At 38.6% G+C, this 20,625-nt stretch overlaps 1 protein-coding gene across 4 annotated transcripts in view; it reads left to right on the forward strand.

The window, feature by feature from the left end:
• Window positions 1-903: 903 nt before the first annotated feature.
• The window catches only part of LOC149284252 (glutamate receptor ionotropic, NMDA 3A-like), an 85,102-nt gene continuing 65,380 nt past the window's right edge, over window positions 904-20,625 (forward strand). Inside the window, exons 1-2 of one of the 4 annotated variants that reach the window (XM_089496942.1) lie at window positions 904-1,173; window positions 1,294-1,635. In XM_089496942.1, coding sequence (XP_089353068.1) covers window positions 904-1,173; window positions 1,294-1,635 — 612 coding nt within the window. Of the gene's footprint in view, window positions 1,636-20,625 lie in introns of all 4 variants that reach the window. The other 3 variants (XM_089496941.1, XM_089496940.1, XM_089496939.1) reach the window with 3 other exon arrangements.

Below are 20,625 nucleotides of genomic sequence, written 5' to 3' on the forward strand. Positions count from 1 at the left end.
TATAAAAATGTAGTTCGGGTGTGAAGGAGATTTTGTAGTCAACTTATGTGAAGGAATACTGATTGACAGTGATCTGTAGAAAACAGGAGACACCAGCTCTACTCAGGCTGGTTACTGCAGCAAGATGAGAGACGATGGCTTTTCTAGGAGCATTGTGGGTAATGTAGTTTTGCTGCTCTTCCTAAGTGTACATAGTTGAACGCGACGGACTACAAATCCCAGTGACCATTGCGTTGCAGAAGCAGATGGAGGGAGGGAGCGCCTCCTAGCATGGGATTCCTCTGCTTTTCCGTGGGATTTTAGCGCAGCCAAGCGACCGGCCGTAGCTAACTGCGAAAGCTCCTGGCAGCACGCAACTTTTGGACTGTCAAGGAAGATTCTTACACCTGTTTACTAAAAGGAGACATCCGATTACTTAAATGCGCTGTGCGTGTCTTACTAGGAAGAGCATCGATTGCCATTCATCTTGTTTTTAAGCTTTAAAAAAAGAAAATAAAAGATATGACAGAGATGCAAGAGATCGTGCGCGCTCCTTACTCATGTAGCGATCCTTACTCGTGCGGCTCCTAAAACCGGCGTTTAAAGGAGAAGTTTGCTGCGATCGCCATCTACACTGTTGTAATGTGTTCAGCGGAGGCTAAAGGCGGAGAGAGAGCCCCTTGAAGTGGCACAATTCTTTTATTTTCAGCCCCTTCTTACTCGTGCTTTCATTTGCTCATGTTTGTTGGAGCTGCTGAGGCGTCCAGCGAGAGAGAAGCTCAGAACTTTTGGGGAGAGGATGAGGTTATTGGAATCCTGTGCGCTCTGCTGGTGAAGACTTGTCTTCTGCTTCAGGACCTCAGGCTTGACTGTTCTACTAAAGCTGGTCATTCTCGCCCTCCTCCTTTCTCTTCGATGCCAGTGATGTTGAAACTGAGTTGGTGGTGCCTGGCGCTGAGCAGGGTCTGCCTGCTGATTCCTTGTGCTCTGGTGCTAGCCAGGGTCCCTGGCTCATCCTCACACCCTCAGCCTTGTCAGATCCTCAAAAGGATCGGGCACACGGTAAGAATCGGCGCTGTCCAGCTTCAGCCCTGGAGAACCAGAGGCATTCCGAGCCAGAACTCCCGTGCCTGGACCGAAAATGACCCCAGGCTTCAGAAGCTGGTCTCAAACGGTGGCCAAGATGCGGATGAGGTTGAAGGGATGGATGGGCGACCAAGGGATGAAGATAAGAGCGGCTCGGATGGACCTAAGGTGGGGAGAAAGTGGAGCCATAGCCCACGGAGTTTTATTGGCTACCGAGGTGGAGATGAGTTGCTGTTTCCCAGAGATGCCCTACTTTTGGCAGTGGATAATCTCAATCGGGTGCCGGGGCTTTTACCCTACAATCTCTCCCTGGAGGTGGTGATGGCTATAGAAGCCGGGCTAGGAGATCTGCCCATCCTCCCATTTTCCTCCTCAACCAGCACCTCTTGGAGTAGCGACCCCGTGTCCTTCCTTCAGAGTGTCTGCCATACCGTGGTGGTCCAGGGGGTTAGCGCCATCCTGGCGTTCCCCCAAACCAAAGGCGAGATGCTGGAGCTGGAGCTCATCTCGTCCACCCTGCACATACCGGTTGTTAGCGTTGTGCGAAGCGACTTTACCAGAAAAAGTGAGGTGAGGAATCATTTTATGTCATCAAACCATGTGCGAGCGCTAACATAAAATAAGCGATCTAATGCGATCACATCAGAACGCTATAATATAATCATACAGCGCTATTAGTAAAGTCGCAATACTTTAACTCTTTAAACGCCTGCCTGGTGAGATAACAGACTTATAGTATGTAGGCGGTATGGACCAAATAAATATATAAATATAGCCCAAACAGGCAATGAGAGCAGCGATATGCCACATGAACATATGGACTCCTTACATTGTATGTCAGCATTCCTGTACTCTCAATGGTTGACACTGATATATGTTTCGATCCATCTTGTAAATACTGCATATATTTAAATATATATATATATATATATATATATATATATATATATATATATATTAAGTTGGACCCCATACAGAGTTCTCCCATTAGGTATGCCCTGACCCTTCAGTTATAGCTGTGTGACCTTGGCAAGTCTTTTCTTCTAACCACACTGTATACATATGTATGAAAAGGAAAAGTGGATTTCAATATGTTGCAAAACACCAAGTTAAGGAAAATGACACCAGGCAGTGTGGACAATTTGGAGATTTTACTAAAACATGACGTAAAGTCATGATTTTATGAAAGACACGGAGGCGAATATTGTAAACTGTCACATTTCTGCTGTCATGCAATGTAAGATTCAAGTCAACAATAAGTATAGATGATACATAGTATTTCTATATGTATGTTTATATATATATATATATATATATATTTAAAAATATATATATATATACCCACACACACACAGATTTATAGTGCATATGTTTTAACACACACACTTACTCACTCACACACACACACATATATATAAAATTGCTTAGTGTTTTTACACTATGTATGATCTATCACACTTCTTGTCACACTTTACAAAATTTACAATAGGAGAAATTTAACGGTTGCCAAAGAAAGAACCAAATGAAACGAAATAAGGAGGCGATACACTTTTTGTTTCATCATCACTTTGAATGTGATTTAAAAGCTGCCTGATGTCATTTGCCTAGCTTGGAAAGTTTTTACTGTTTTTGGAAGAAGAAAAAAAAAAAAGTTTACAAATGTCTCCTTGATAAATCAGTTTATTTCCCAGCACTTGTCCAGAAAGGTTTTATATGATGCTGGAGGAATTGATTTCATCTGGCTGGCAATGGCTAATTAAGTTTTATCTACAGCGTGTGCTTTCAGTCTTCTGTATCAAGCAGCTGTATGGTGCTTAAGGAAAGTGTTTTGAAAACAGGTGCCAGTAGCATAAAGTAGGCAATGCTTTGTGATTCTCATCATTTCTGCATAATGCGTTGTAATAAAAGTCACAAGTGTAAACAACCCGCTGTCATTAAAGTTCAGCATCTATATTGTCATGATACAGTAGCATCCTTCTCTCATTAACAGCACCTTTAATTACTCTTAGGGCACCCGGCAGGAGACCCTAAAACCTTGACTTACTGGAACTATTTAACAGAATTTAATTAAGTAACACTTATACTTAAAGTTCATCTGGCGCCATGGCTTATTGAGTTAAATCCTTATTTGTTCACAAAATTTATGCCAATTAAAAGTTTGAAAACTCCTGAAAATAGCTAAAAAAAAAAAAAAAAAAGAATATTGCTCCCAATGTACCAAGGAGTCTGTTTTATTAGGGCCTATGGGACTATTCAATCCGGTGTGATTTTATTACCTTAGCTGGAGCAAAAACCCATAAAATGGTAATTTTACATAAATAGGGAACTGACTTGGGGATTGATGGTTCAACAGTTTGAATGTTTGTAGGCACGCCTGGACATCTTAATGTAGACCTTTGGCGATAGACAGAACATTTTTCAGGAACTAGGGATGCTTGTACTCGAAGACAATGACATTTATAAAAAGCATCTCAAAATGTTAGGCATTAGTTTAAGTAGAGGTTCCTTCACTAATTGGTAATTGGTAATGATTAATTGGTGGAAAAAAACCACTATGTGAAAATGGTCAGGAAAAAAAAGAAGAAAGAAAACAAAAATAGAAGTGTATGAAATATTATAGAGAATGATTAAGAAAATAGGTTGTCATCAAAGATGGTAAAGGTCAGGAAGTCTTCAGAAAGAAAATGTAAATATTTATCACCATGCAGGAGGGATCTGTGTGTTAATATGTATACGTTTCCAGAATCTGCCTTTTTCGATGCGATGAGTGTCAAGTCATCCATTAATTTCCGCTTTAGGAATAAAGCTGTTTAGCAAACATTTGCAAAGTTGGTTTCATTCCCTGTAGATTATGAGTAATGTCTCTGTCATGCCTGACTTGAGAAATCTAAATACATTCCACAGGAACAAAATGGAAAGCAACGCCACAAAGATAATAGTGCATCCATGCATGCTAATTTTTGTATACATATGAATACACATATGTATATATGTATTTGTATGTATACATATGAATACATATATACATATACAAACATAATAAGTGTATGGTAGCTGGGAGGATCAATGTTCTTCCCAAGCAGGAAGTAATTGAGTTGCTGGGTTATAGCATCATCAGCTATGACCCAAAAAAATATTTTAGGTTTCATATAACATGACCTTTGAGAACAACTTTGTACATTTATAATTTCATAACCATCAGTGTACATCACTTTAGGTGCAGCAACATTGTAATTCTGCATTACTGGAGCTCTACATTAATATATTTCCAAAGGTTGTGTTGAGGTTATTTCAGTATTTCATAGCTGTGGTACAGATACCACATGGGTTACTGGGAAGTTAAAGGGACAATCTCATACATTTTATTTCATGTTTTAATGCATACTGAGGACCATTGTGCATGGACATCAATGTATTTTAATGCATGCAAATCAATGCACATATTTCTTAATTATTGGAATTAAAAAAAATGGTCTCTCGTTTACCTCCTCTGCTGCGTCTGTTGAAACCAAGATGTGTAAACAGGAAGCATACTTTAGTACACTTCATTCACATCCTCAGTAGCACACCCATTAAAGTCACTGGGAGCTGAGTGCCAATTTAAATCAACAGGAGTAGTAGCAGCCAATCACATGTATGCCAGTTTATCATTGGTGTTCAGATAGCAAAGATAGCAAACATGATAGGCTACTGCTACTTTGACTGATCTCAATAGGAGCTGCTAGAATTGTAGTGCAGTTAAGCATGTGCAGGAAACGAATGGGCGCCAATATGCATATAACATAAAGAAAAGGCTGTAATGGTCCTTTAATTAGTAAAATAAATAAGGAGGTGCATAGCAATAAAGTGTTTGACATTGAAGATATTTGCTTTGAAGATTGAGTTACTTGGGGTATTTGGAATCAAATGTTTTATAGCTTATGACCGAGGGTAGGCACCAACAATGCTCATGGTGAACATCTACTGGGGTCTGTGGTGGACAATTTAAAGGTGTTCTATGGACCTTGCCACAGACACTGGTGTTCTTGTATGGACACTTTGCCTATCTCCGCATTTGATGTTTTAAATCACAATTATGCTTTCTATCATCCTGGAGAAGCAATTTTATATGACATACCCCCAACATTTCAGGTGCCCAAAAAAGGGTACCTTTGTTGAGGATATGGTCAGAGGTGGGGCAGACACAGTTAGAGGTGTGTGGCAGCATATTTAGTGGGGGGCTAAAGCAGGACCAACAACTAACTATAGTTATTCAGCAACCTTGTGAAGTATTGACACAGAACGCCAGGATATGGCATCATATTGGGACACTCTGCTTCAATACACTGATAGGTGGCCACATGGGTGCTTTAATTAATTTTACAGCTCAGTGAGTGGTCCTCTAATCTCCCTGATCACCACTGCCTCCAAAATCTTTAGACTGTGTCTAAAAATCTGGACATTCCCACTTAAAACAGAACACGTGGAAGATACGTTATGAACTCTTTTGGACTTTCTGGGCACGGTGCTCCTGTATAGTGGCAGAAAAGTATAAGGAAAATGTATCTCTACCGGTTTAACCAGATATGAGAGCCTGTAAAAATATTTATGTATTTGTAACCAGCTTAAAACACATTTCCTATAGATGGAATCATTTTCTTTGTAACTAGTAACATAACAATAAACCTTTACATTATAATAAAATGCATTATTATTAACAGTGCTAGTGTCAAGGTGGTGGTAATATATCAAGGTATAAAATGATGTAATAAAAGACAAGATATATGTGGGTTATTATATTTTACATTGTCTAGATGTTGCTGCTGAACAGCTGATAGCCACAAAATTCACCAGTGCTTTTTATCGGTCTCATTGGTAAAAAAAAAACCCACTTTAAATAATCTTACAACATGATATTTCTCTACAATGAAACAATGCATGGGTTATAGTTTGCATAACGACAGGAGGATGTTGATTACAATAAACATTATTCAAGCTTTAATTGCACCAGGCATTTGTAGAAATGGCTTCCCTCCCACGACGCATAATTCTTACCTAAAATATTACTATTAAAGTACTTTCCCAAATTGCATTAATGATTTAGGTGCTCTAGAGGCGGCCAAAAAAAATTTCTTTTGTCTTCATACAGCAATTAAACGATCAGTCGAAACAACCACACATATTAAATGGGCTTGGAAATTCAAACGGTTCAATTCAATTCCTAAATATAAAAGGGATTGGCGACCAGATAAAAATAGTAGCTATCAATTCTTCGGTACAGCAGTCAGAAAATATAGTTCTTACGTATGATCCGTATCCTACTGCATCGAACAACAATCAATTATATTGTTAGATTCTGGTGTTATCGGCTGGTTATGTATGCATAGGCTTGTTGCAACCTTCCTCCAATGTCTGTGACTTGCTGTGTTAAACATGGAGTGGGGTACAGACAATACATACCATCATCCTGTGTCGCTCATGCAGTGTATAGAGCTGTACCGGCAGCAGGATGTGCGAGGTAACATGACATCACGCGTATTACCTCACACTTCCTTCTGCTGTGTCCTGCTGTACACACCGGGTCCACAGCAAAGCATGAAAAGTAGGCACAGAGGGGTTTGCCGATTGTTGGTAAATCGGCTTGTTTTGAAAATATACTTGGTTTTAAAATAAGGTTGTATTTTGTCACGGGGAAAAATTTGTGGCAAAAATTGGCTAAATTAGTATAAAGTATATCCTCAGTGAAGGCTGCCTCTATGAATCAACAGGAATCAGAAACTTAACAATATGGAAGAGTCAACTTAGTGGGGAGGGGTAATTATGAAAATCACAAGAACAATAATGAGATAAGTCTAAGGAGCTTTAAACCTGTTACCAGTTATAGTTATGCATTATAATGGACCAAACCAAAAGGTTTATCCAGCTAGAAGCTTATTGAACACACCCCAGTTAGATGAAGAGCAATGGACTATTTCATCGACGTGACTTAACTGCTTTCATGATTTATCTATTTGCATAGCTTCACCTTTGAAAAGGGATGGACTTCCCTACATGGGAATTTATTCACTAAAGCGGGAGCTTCAACTCACCTTAATTATATGCGTCTAAGAGTAAACCTTGGTAAGCCCACCTTGTAAAAAAGGGACAGGTGGCACTATGTCAAAATTACCTTAGTTTAATTGTAGGTAATACAAGGGCACCTTGGCCATTCTAGGAGAGGAACCTCACCGCCATTGGCGCTTCAAAATGCATAGTGAAGGCATGGATTTGAAATGTTCGAAGACCTTGCTACTTACTCTTAAACAACGGTTTAAAGAATATAATACATAAATCTGTGGGAATAAAGATCTAACAATATATTAGTAGCTTAGTCTACAGAAAAACCCCCTCACCTTGAGAAAAAAAAAAGGCTAATTAAAGAATGGTTTAATTGCATGTGAAACATTCATTGCAAGTTAATAAACATCTACAGAAGCCAACTGGTTAATATTGCCATAAAATAAAAACACGTCCAAGGCTACAAAGTAAATACAAACGTGGAATATTTAAAGGGGAGATAACTATATACATGCTAGGACAACTTTTTTTATGAACATAATTTCAAAATCAATTATTTTCACATCGGTCCTGATTTGGTTTTTATTATTTGCATAATGTGTGTTTTATGTACTCCAATAAAAATGTGAAAGGCATGATCTACATGTGCTTTAAATATATGTTTTACATTACATTACTTTTTTTATAGAACGGCAGCCGATTCTGTTGCGCTGTTAAAGGGAAAATTAACAATAACAGTCAAATTGGGAATAATATTAAGATTTACTGGTACAGAAGGAAAAGAAGGCCTTTCTCTTGCAAGTTTTCAGTTTATCAGGACTTTGGGGGAATGAGATAGAACGAGATGGACTGCTTGAGCAAGAATAATTAGATTGTGGCAAGGATCATGTGGAGAAGTCAGTGGCCTAGAGAAAAAGTACATATTGTTCTCCTGAACCAAAGCCTTTTGCGTCAGTAAACTATTATATGTGATTGAGATGTTCACAGCCCACAACTGAGTTCTGGGAAATACATTTCACTGAAACAGAATAATATACGGTATCAGTATGCCTATGTTGGTTTAGGATTGGGTGTTTTTGATGTTTAACACCAAGCTATTCTTTATAGGCTCGGCGAACGCTGTGGCCATTTATTTCCCGTGCAGCAGGCATTCGTCTTGATTTCAATGGAGATCTTTCATGACACTTATTGGCTGCTCCAAGACTTCTGTTAAAGTCAGATGCCTATATATACACACACATATATATATATATATATATATATATATATAAAATAAGACAGACTTGGGTAACTGAGTAATGCAGTATGTCATTGCATTGTTTTCAAAAGGAAGAGCTCGTTAACAGCTTTAACAGCTTTTTAAATTAAAGGCAAAATACCCACTTACCTTCAATGTAAAACTTCACTGCTTAATAAGTGTCACGCCCTAGACCCAGTAGCGTACCTAAAGGGGGCGAGGGGGGTGGTCCGCACCGGGTGCCACTCATCAGTGGGGTGCTGCGACAACTGCCTAACGTGGGCCTGTATTTTTTGTTTTTGGGGGGGGCACATACAGGATCCACCCCAGGGGCCAAATACTCTAGTTACGCCCCTGCCTAGACCTATTCAGGGTCACACTTTAACTAAGAATGGAATATATTTTCCCCGACACATATTTAGTCACGACAACTGAATGTCAGTTTTTCTAGAGCTACAGCTGAAAAGGTAGTCAAGATGAAAATTGTTCATACCTTTCAGGGTTGCTTGGAACTCTCAAGTAAAATAGTTTATACCCCAAATGTTGTTTACAAAGAGTTTTTTGATATGTAAGAATAATAAGGCTTTATTAGCTAGTATATATATATATATATATATATATACGGCTATTCAGCATCACGCAGGGATTCAGAGAGAGAGAGAGAGGAAAGAAGCAGTGAGTGAGGCTGCATTTCTCTCCAAAAAGTCTGGTTTTGTTGGCAGAGGATAAGCCGCCAAACTATAGTCATCTAAACCTTTTGTCTTCTTTATTTAAATTGTTTTGTTTGCCAGACCTAACCCTGTCCTTAACCCCTTCAATCCCCTATAGACGTACCGGGACGTCCAAAAAACGCCCACAAAGAAACCCCTATGGACGTCCCGGTACGTCCAGCCCTTCGTGCAGCGTCAGGGACACATCCCTGCCGCTGCACGGGAGACCAGGCTGTCGTTTGACAGCCTTGGCTCCCCCCTGGCAGCAGAAGCCGGCATCGCCGGCTTTCTGCTGCCTGATCTCCCGTAACAGCTTCCGGCATGAAAGCCGGTAAGCTGTTACGGTTGAAAGTGCCCGATCGCGCGATCGCGCAGTTGCAAACGCGCAATCGGGCATTCCCTTCCGGGTTACGTCACTGCTGACGTAACCCGGAAGGTCATCGGACGACAGGATATCCCCTGCGGGGATATCCTGCCCTCCAATGAGGCACAGAGACGCTGCGTGATCGGTGCAGGGGGATTGCGGGGAGGGGAGTGAGAAACCATCTCTCTCACTCCCCCTCCCGTCCTGAAAGAGAAAAGCAGAAAAAAAAAAAGTTAATTCATTTAAAAAATAATATTAAATAAATCATTAAAATAATAATATATATAATAAAAAAAAAAATTATAATGTGAGCTGTGATGTCATTGTGACATCACTGGCATGTTCAGGAGGTCCCTAGGAGGACCTCTAACCATTTCTGTGTAAAAATAATATATAAAAAATAAAAAAAATGTAAAAAAATTAAAATTTTAAAAAAATAAAAAAAATATATATAAAAAAATTATTAAAAAACCTTACTTCCCATTGCCCTAGCATAACATCTAGCCAGTATAACCCTTCTGCCCCCGTTCACAACCCCCAAACCCGTTAAGCCATAGGCATAAAAATTATACAAAATTATACACCTTATAGTATGCTCCCTGGTGCTGGGAAAGTCTGGAAAATCTATATAAATTAGGTATTTCTGAAATCAGGACACCTGAATTGTTAAATTGGAGGGGATTTTCCATCACTTTACCTAATTTTGTGAGGATTCAGAGGGAAAATGTGAAAAAAAATTAGTTTAATTTTCTAATCTTCGCTAGTTTTTACTAAATTTCTCATTCTAAATTTTCAGCTAATCATCCAACTATGGTATCAAACGAAAGCACTATCTCTCCTTGAAAAAACAATACATAGTTCATATGGGTACACTATTCACAGGAAAAGAGAATCATCGCTAAACCGACATACCCCAAAAATGGCAAAATTGCTCTGGGCTTTGAGGTACCAAAAACCCCTGGGATTGAAGGGGTTAAACCCATTAATGGCAATGCATTGTGAGCTTTGTCGTGAAGGGGTTAATAAAAGGACTGAGATTTCATCAGGCATGCAAACTTGTGTGGTGTTTCAAACACAAGACTGTGTGGTTATATGGTCCCAGGTCACGAAATATATATGTGCATCTAGAAGCAAAAAAAGATAATCATTGTTAGGCATATGCCTACCCAGAATCCCTTGCAGTGGTGGTAGAACTACACATTTTCTGTGGGAAACACAAGTTTTCTGGCTTTTCTGGTGGATGTAGAGGAGTGTTTAATAATGCCTGCTCTATAAATATCTTTTAAACTTAAACGTGGATTAGCGAAGACAATGCATAACATGAACAATGTCTACACTGTATTCTGGATCCATTTCATGTTATTTTAATGGACAGGATTTCAAAATCAAGGAAATGTCTAAGTGACTCCAAACATTTGAACTTTAGTGTTTAAGGCTGCTTGCTGCCAGGACAAGAAGTGAAACAAAAAAATCTAAAAGGCCTAGGGGTTATGACCTCACAATAACCCCCTACTGTAAAACACCCCCAATGTATATAAAATAAAACATTTTTACAAACATATATTTATTGCATTTAATGACACAAAAGATCTAATGATCTTCTCGGCCAAAAAAATGATGAAAGCATACAAAAAACAGCTGCAGCCAAATGGGTGCTATCCATAAGGACATTAACTGTGTTATGTTGTGTACTGTCCCCTGCATTTGCAATCTACGTGTGAAGTCTACCTATATGTATAACCACCTCTATTGGATACATTTTCTAAGGTTTTTCCTACATTTTCATAAACTTTTTAGAGAACGATTTCATTTCTAGCACTTTTACTATTTGTTTTTTGAGAAAAAATATGGAGGGAAAATATGTTTTGTTGATTGATTTTGTGCTTTTACCACAAAATGTTGTTATGCGATGCAAGGTTCGGCATAAAAGGGGTCTGTGAATAGCCTAACTTGTCCTAGGCGTCTCATGGAGGATAATGTGTTTCTACCCCCAGCACTTACAGTGTTAGTAGTCCAACATAAAGATTTCATTGTGACTTCCTTATGGTGGCAACCAACTGGTTCTACTAATGGTCCTTGTGAAAGACATTACTTGCCAGGAGGTAAAGATATCCTAAATTAAGTTGCCTGGATTTAGAAATGGATACCATAACTCCAACATTTAACCGAATCTATCCATTCTACATATTATTATTATTACAGCATACCATACCTTCAAACGCGAAAGGCTGCGATCTGTCTGCATAAGAGTCTGCAATTTAAAGGCATATCATATTAACAATACTTTATGGGCATATCGAGTCTATAAATAGGGCACGGGATTTAAATATTCTACCGACTGTGGATCAGAATGTTAGCACTGAATTATTTATGGCTGTAATGCTTCCTATATTGGGAAGTTTGTGCAAAGTTGAGAGATGCATTTGGCAAGGATACTTGTCTGTGTTAAAAGAAGCTTGAAGTAGAACTACTTAGCAATTATCTAATATATGTAACAGGGGGGAAGGGTATCAAAAATGTCTTCACTACCATTCTTAGTTTTTGAAAGAAAAGCTAATTTTGTCCTTTAAAATCAAATGAAATGGATTAGAAATACAGTATAGATATTGTTAATGTTGTAAATAACTATTGTAGCTGGAATAGCTGATTTTTATGATTTTTAATGGCTGGTTCTTTATCAGTAACCATCACTTCTGTGTTCCAGGGGCACGCTGTGTTTGCTAATCCAAGTTTAAATGTGAAACATTAATTGATCATAAAAACAAAATATTTTGCAACTATTTTAGCACTGCTTGAAATGTACTTGTTTTCCACAAAAACATTCAGGTGGATAACTACTTTATTTGAAAGTTTTAGAAGGGTATGTCAAACTTGGAATAGTCCAATAATGACATCTATTTACAATACATGATCAATACTACTATTGAATTCTACAATCTTTCTAAGGCATTTATGATTTCTGTTGTTCGAATTTTATTGAACTGCCAGCATCCTATGAAAAAAAAAAATAGCAATTTGATAATTGCCATCAAAAACAAATGTTTGAGGCTTTCATGGATTGGAGCCGCGTACTCTTGCAGCGCGCTTATCTCACGTATCTTCTTTTCAGGGTTTGTGAAGGGTTTTAGTAACACTGATACACCTAAGGGTTTAAGACCGAGAAAAATATACAAAATTATATAATGTGATAGTAGACTACAATGTATTTTTATATTTAATATACCTTAAAGCAATTAATGGATTTCCATGTTATATTAATAGTATCCCTATATTGGCCAGTGCAGAGAATAGAAGATCTGGTAATAATAATCCACACAGAGCGTTAGACAATCTCTAGGTTTGACTGACATAATGCCAGCTGTACTTTTGCGTTCCCACTGGTGTTATGTCACTTTGCTCAAGGCAAACATATATTAATAACGGGATGGAGATTATGGATAGGTGCTTATTATGAGTAACATTCTCTGCACTTCTCTGTTTATGCAGTTGGAACTCCTCTCCTGTGTAATCGTGTATTTTAATAGATATGTTTCATTTAGATGCAATAATGTAAGAAAAATAATGGATTTTAACGTGGTTACGGATGTTTTGCTGCTAGGCAGCACTCTGGGCACTCCCTCTACATACAGTTTACTGCATTAAAACACTGCCAGTGGGTTTACAAAAATTAAATTAAAAATGAATTTCTCAAAATGAAGAAAAAACACCAGAAAATAATTAATGCCTTTTCAGATGTCCATTGTACAGCTCTGTGGTATAGGATGGCCATACCTTGCGGGACACGGCCAGGACGGCACACTGACGTCAGCGGGAGGTCCCTCTGATGTTGGTGGGCGGTCCCGCTGATGGAAAAATGGGCGGGAGCGGGGCGTGTCAACACTCCCCTCCCGCGTCCTGGAGGATTCAGGTCTTGACCCGGAGAACCGGAAGAGCAGCGCTCACCCGGGAATCTCCAGGTCAAACCCGGAGAGTTCCCAGATATGACGATGGCCCTATATAAATATGAAATATATATAAATATGACCTTCTGAAAAAGGAATTGAAAGTTCCCTCAGTGACTTCTTTAACTCACGGAGACCACCTTTTTGGTGACTTCTTCAACCTGGAGACCACCCATTTAGTGTCACATGGGAGGAGAGTTTGGAGCTTTTAATGATTAAGTTGTAAACCTTTCTTTCAAACTTTGCCGCATATAATATTTGGTACAGTAGTGCAATGGTGCGTCTTGTTTTAATTTAATTCCATAATTTATTACCATTATTTTTCACATAGGTACCAAACATCCCCTGTCAGGGAGATAATACGTTTCCATTCCCAGGGTCACTTTGACCTATTCCAACATGAGGGATTAAATCATAAAACAATATAGTGCACATGTAGAAGGATAGTGCATGTTTTTGATAATGAAACTCAACAACCTCCTGATGTAGATATGTTGATCTATAACTTTGGCATGCTAATCAATCAGGAATGCATTTTACAAGGTGCCGCATTATGTAAATTGAGTCGGTACAGATTTAGGTCATGTCAAATTATTCTGCTCAATTTTTGTTATGAAAAGTGGCAAGGTGAGTTCTCTACCATGTGAGATTTCTAGCTTATACATGGGAATAGGTAAAACCGTGGTTGGGTAAATGTCGTTGAATGGTCTGGACAATACTGTTCCTAGCTGTACAATACTGTGAGAGAATGATTTTTTTTTTATAGACAGATGATTTCCGTCCATCACCGGTTCTCACAGGCTGTAAAGACAAAAGCATTTCATGATTATATATATACATCTGTTCTAAGCAGAATACATCTCCTTTAAATGTTGTGTCCTTTTATTTTTTTTAACAAAATGTTAATGGAATGATTAACTATACAATTCCAGATATAAGCTGTGCCGTGGGAATAAATGGTAATAGGTCATAGATATACCTCTGAATGTTCTACTTGATCTGACCCTGAGTCTATTCAAATATTAATCCTTTAATTTATTCAGGACCAGGGTTTTTTTATACCCTAATACCCAGAGTTTTTTTGTGATTTTTACCATATGTTTGTTAATCCATGATTCTCCTTTTCCGAGTTTGATGTTCCCAAACAAATTATACATTGTTTTGTTCAGGACAAGTAGGGTCTTCTTTTACATTTATAGATATACATAAAACACACCAATTGGTAATGATATGTAAAAAACTATACTAAAATACTGAAAGAAAATTGCAATTTTTCCTCTACACAGTAGGTGCAACAGCTGAACAATGACCCAATTTATGTTACGCAACATCCCCTGAATATAGTAATACCCAACATACCGTATTTTTCGCTCTATAAGACGCACCTGCTGATAAGACGCACCTAGATTTTAGAGGAGAAAAAAAAGGAAAAAATATTTTGAGCTAAAAAATGGGCTAAAATATTTATTACAATAACTGAATAAGCTATGAACACAGTAAGACACACACAGTAAGACACACACAGACACAGTAAGACACACACACACACAGTGAGACACACACACACACAGTGAGACACACACACACACAGTGAGACACACACACACACACAGTAAGACACACACACACAGTAAGACACACACACACAGTAAGACACACACACACAAACACAGTAAGACACACACAGTAAGACCTCCCTCCCTAACCCCCCTTCTCAGTATCTCCCCTCTAACTCCCTAACCCCCCCTTCTCAGGATCTCCCCTCTAACTCCCTAACCCCCCCTTCTCAGGATCTCCCCCCCCCCCCGCCCCGGTCACTTACCTTAAACTCCTGTGTTGGAAGCGTGAGGCGTTTGTCTCGGGTGCCGGCGCTTCACTGCTGAGCGCCGGCGTCTGACGTCATATGCCGGCGCCCAGCGTAAAGCGCCGGCACCCGAGACAAACGCTTCCAACACAGGAGTTGAAGCGCTGAGGCAGGCGGCGGTGGCGGTGGCGGCGGCTGCCGCCAGCAAAGGATTCCTGTATATCTGTCAGGCAGAGGGGCCCGAGAGTTGCCGAGCGGTTGTCTTCAGCAACCGCTCGGCACCCCTTGGGCCCCCCTGACTGGCAGAAATCCAGGACTCCTCTGCTGGCGGCCGCCGCCGCCTGCCTCAGTTGCGACCCCGGATTTATCGGCGTATAACACGCAGGTAGGGTTTAAGCTCCGGATTTTAGTTAAAAAAGTGCGTGTTATACGCCGATAAATACGGTATATCGTTGCCCCCCCTCCCTCCCTCCCTGCCTGCCTGCCTGCCTGCCTGCCTGCCTGCATGCATCTTCGCTCCATAAGACGCGGCTGATTTTTCATCCTACTTTGGGAGGAAAAAAACTGCGTCTTATGGAGCGAAAAATACGGTACGTATCTGTGATTTGTTCAAGATGGTAATATTCTTACTTTACATATTACCCTATATTACACATTTATTAATACTACTAGCTTAAGTGGTCTTTACTTGTAGTGGTAGGCCTAACAGATAGTGGGGCACTTTTTAAAAATTATATATTCTTAGCTTTATGTCTCTCCTCCCTCTGACCTGTCTGTGCTGATCAGACTTTCCTCAGTAAGCATAGCACGTATTGTGATCAGCCACTAGGGGAGAAATCAGAGTATCTCCTGTTCTCCAGTAAACCTCTCGTGGCTGTCAACAGTGACACTGGCTGGAAGGAAATGCCCCTTCTCGTATAACGGTGTAGTGCCGCTCCCACAGAGCTCCATTACACAATATCATTCGGCTTCTGCAAGCAGGGGAGAGTTCTGGCTGTCAATAGACAGCCTGATGTCCTGCATAGCTGCAGTGAGTTGTTCCTGCTGCTGCAACAAAGTCAGGATGTACCTGTACACCCTAAGGGGCATATTGGCATAGCTTTTAAGGATATACCAGTAGGTTCTAAGGGGTGCAAACGGTACCCTATCATAAGAGTTCTACTGCAGCATTTCTGTAATGGTGCCAACCAAATGTTTCTGACCTTATTCTTGATTTGAAAACCTTGATTTGTCATAACAGGTAAATATATTCTCAATAAAGCACCATCACCCAGGGTAAGATCAGCAATTGGGACATGCTGTTCAAAAGCCTTTTTTAATGTCTTTTTTGCTTGCAATTCTCCCTATATCCTAGCATATTTTATTGTTGATGTATGATAAATGTCATGGACAAGATATACTCTACTAAAGAGTCAGATTATGTGACCCTGGGAATCTACCCACTCACCAAAAACCACACTTGTTTTCTTTTTGTAAGTCCCTGGTAAGATAACAATATACAGTAGAGCTATGATTAATAGTGCATCAAAATGCATTATGCTGCAGCAAAGCAATAAAAACTACATAAAATGTTATGCTATAGATGTTTTGCATTATGAGAAAAAGCTGTCCAAATTACTTTCATTAGAAAAGAGATATGGAGAAGAGGTACTTACTGAGAAACATGACTGCTACTTCTAGAATTGTTCTTTTGTTGAGTTTTTATTTTAAAGCTTATCTAAACATTGTCTTTGCTTTGGTATTTTGCAATCCAAAGCATGTTAACAAAATGTAACATTAATCTCTCATGAGAGTACTTCAAAACCTTTGTTTAGTAAACTGCGCTGGCACTCAAAAACCGTAGCGAAAACTACCTTATTGCCTCTCAAATATTTTCAATGCCATGTTAAGGGCAGAGGAAAGAGGTTAGACAAAGGACTGATATTTTCAGCAAAGTAAAACATTTTTGAAGTCAGTAATAATTGGTTATAATGTGACCAATTCTTGTCAAATGGCATTTCTACCAATAAAGTGATAGTAGTAAAGTAACATTATTTGATACACTTAATCATCAAATGTCAGTTGACTAGAATTCACATCCCCAGAAATTAACCTTATCATAAAAATATAGAGTTTAATAAGAACCATTCTGCCCATATAGTCTGCCCTTTTTCCTGATGCAGAGTCAGACCTTAATTAGTTCTTAGTCTTATCTTAGATTCAAGATAGTTTTATGCCTATCCCATGCAGGTATCAATTCCCTTACTGTACTTGATCACTTCTGGTGGGAGGTTGTTCCACTATTTGTACTACCCTCTCTGTAAAATAAAACCCCCTTACTAATATCACATCTTAACGTCTGACCCTTTAGTTTTCGATTATGAGCTCTTGTTTTCACATGTCTTCTCCTTTAACTTTGCTTTTATACTTTGTTGAACCCCTTAAGTATTTAAATGTGTCTATCACATCTCACTACTCCCTTCTGCCTTCCAAGCTACTATGCACAGTGGCAATAAAAAGTATGTGAACCCTTTGGAATCACCAACAATTATGTATAAATTTGTTTAAAAATATAGGATATGATCTTCATCTAAGTTACAATAATGAACAAACACAATCTGTTTTAACTAATAACACAGAAATTATTGTATTGTCCTTATCCATATTGAATACATCATTCAGACAATCATAGTGTGGGTTGGAAATATTCTGTGAACCCTTAGACTAATCACTTAAAAAGCTAATTGAAGTCAAGCAAACCTGGAGTAAAATCAATGAAACCGGATTGGAGGTATGTTTCATTTTGCTATTCTCAAGAAGCATCTGTTGATGTGAACCATGCCTCACAAAAAGGAAATCTCAGAAGATCTACCATCAATCTATCCACAGATGCCCAGAAGTCTGCTGGGAAAACGTTTTGTGGACTGATGAAACTATAATGTAATTATTCGGGGAGGACACACAGGACTACATATTGTGTAAAAAGAGCACTGTAAACAAACATAAAAGCATCATCCCAACGGTGATGAATGGTGGAGTGAGCATCATTATTTCCTGGACAACATGCCATCATCGAGGAGACAATGAATTCCGAAGTTTTTCAAGGTATAATACAGGATGATGTCAGGGTGGCTGTCTACCAGCTGAAGCCCAGTAGACTTTGAGTGATGCAGCAGGACAATTAAGTAAACATTGAAGAAAATCTATTCATTAGCTTTTCCAAATAAAAAAAATGTTTTGTTTTTTTCAAATTTTTCACGATATTTAATTTTTTTTCTTCTAAATATACCATTTCTTGTCCTAAAGAAATATATATATGATTTGTATAGGTACACTAAATGAGAAAGAAGAGAATTACAAAAAGACAAACACACTGAAGAAATGTTATTACAACCATTGTCGTGAAGGGTACAAAAATTTCAAAAACAGCTCAGTCCTCAAGGGCTAATAATTTGTAGAAATTAGGTGTATATTGAACATGATGCTAAACTGGACATATTTAATATTATTTGTATACATAGTGACAACATAAACCTTTTTTCACTCAAGACTTGAAAAGCTGATGATATAAAACAGGTTAGCGAAATCAAATGCCAATTTCCTAGAATGCATCAGGAAAAGGCATGATTTTATTACTGTATACAAATAGGTTCAGTAGGGTAGCCTCTAATCTTTTAATTCACTAAGCCAAGGGCAGGAAGCTTAAATTTAAAGTTCTTGGAAAAGCCATTTGAGCTGAGAATTAATTATATACACTATAACATTGAAATACTGGAAAACACAACCTGGGGAAATGTTGACTGCAAATTCAGTGGCTACTTTTAAGTAATGATACCTTATTGCAAAGGGAAGAAAAGTATGCTAGAAGAATGATCTTGATCTTTATAACTGCATTTGATTCTTGAAACATCACCCCTTTAAATACTACACTTCTGTGCTTGATTCAATTGAAAAATAATAGAAAGATTGTATTTAGCATTAGGTTGGCTACTATACTTGCTATAATGTATTCAGCACTAGGGACTATTTGCTATTTATACAGTGGTGACCTTGACTATATGAAGAACATCAAAAAATACTATATATATATATATATATAATATATATATATATATACGGTAGTAGAAGCATTATTAAACATCCACATCTACCAGAAATCCCATGGTGCTGCCACAACCACAAGGAATTCTGGGTAGGCAAATGCAAATAAGGTCAACAATGATCACCTTTTATATATATATGTATAACTGCCAACTTAAAAACTGTTCCATGAAAATATGATTTTTCATTTACTTTTGAATTTGGTACATGTAGTTTCAGTATAAAGAACCAAATAAGCCACCATATTATTTGATCTTCTAAATATAAATTTAAGAGATTGCTGTTAAAAAATAAAAATAAAAAAGGCTCCAGGCACTCAAGGGTTCCAGCTCAGGCAGATTTATTAAAGGAAGACAGGAACAACGTTTCGACCTCACAATGAGGTCTTTATCATTGCTGTTAAAAAAGACAGACATACATAAGTAATAAACATCAAAATAACATTTTAGTTTAAGTTCTGGCAAACATGGCTTCAGTCTAATAAAAAAAAGAGCTTTGCATACAAAGTAAAGTAAAACCGTAGACTTTGAAATTAGCCCTCACAGCCCACTTCCACCAATTAATCAAAGACATAGCCTCATTAAACCAGTCAAACACAGGTAATAAATCAAAAGCACTTCTTAAAAATGTATTATTGCAACAAACATACTGCATAAATATCTCAAAATACACAGAAATATGAATTAAATATTGTATATTTGTGACACTTTTTTATATCTACATATAAAAGTTGCAGGTTATTTTATTATTCAACAATATATATGATTCACACTCATGAACCTTGACAGGAGCTTATCACATGATATCAGGGCTGCTACAGTGAAGGAAAAACAAGGTGCAGTTAGAGGTAAAGGGGTGCAAACTAAAGGGAATCTAAATCCTGCGGGCAGTGAAGATTAATCCTGTATTTATAAAAGTATTGTGTCAGTGTGCTGCGAACGAGTCTTTGAAAGGTTCTCTGAATGAGTCTGTGAATTTATGAGGGCACTATCGCATATCTGGGGGTATAAGCAGTGGTGGGATTCAGCTGGTTCGCACCGTGAGAGAGACTGCCTGAGTCTCTGTGTGTATGAGAGAGACTGCCTGAGTCTGTGTGTATGTGAGAGAGAGACTGCCTGCGTCTGTGTGTGTGAGAGAGAGAGAGACTGCCTGAGTCCGTGTGTGTGTGAGAGAGAGACTGCCTGAGTCTGTGTGAGACTACCTGAGTCTGTGTGAGAGACTGCCTGTGTGTGTTTGTGACAGAGAGAGACTGCCTGAGTCTGTGTGTGTGTGTGTGAGAGAGACTGCCTGAGTCTGTGTGTGTGAGAGAGAGACTGCCTGAGTCTGTGTGAGACTGCCTGAGTCTGTGTGAGACTGCCTGTGTGTGTGTGTGTGAGAGAGAGACTGCC

Source organism: Sceloporus occidentalis, unplaced genomic scaffold, assembly GCF_023333645.1.
Source record: "Sceloporus occidentalis isolate IW3139 unplaced genomic scaffold, rSceOcc1.0.p SCAF_96, whole genome shotgun sequence".
NCBI lineage: Eukaryota > Metazoa > Chordata > Lepidosauria > Squamata > Phrynosomatidae > Sceloporus > Sceloporus occidentalis.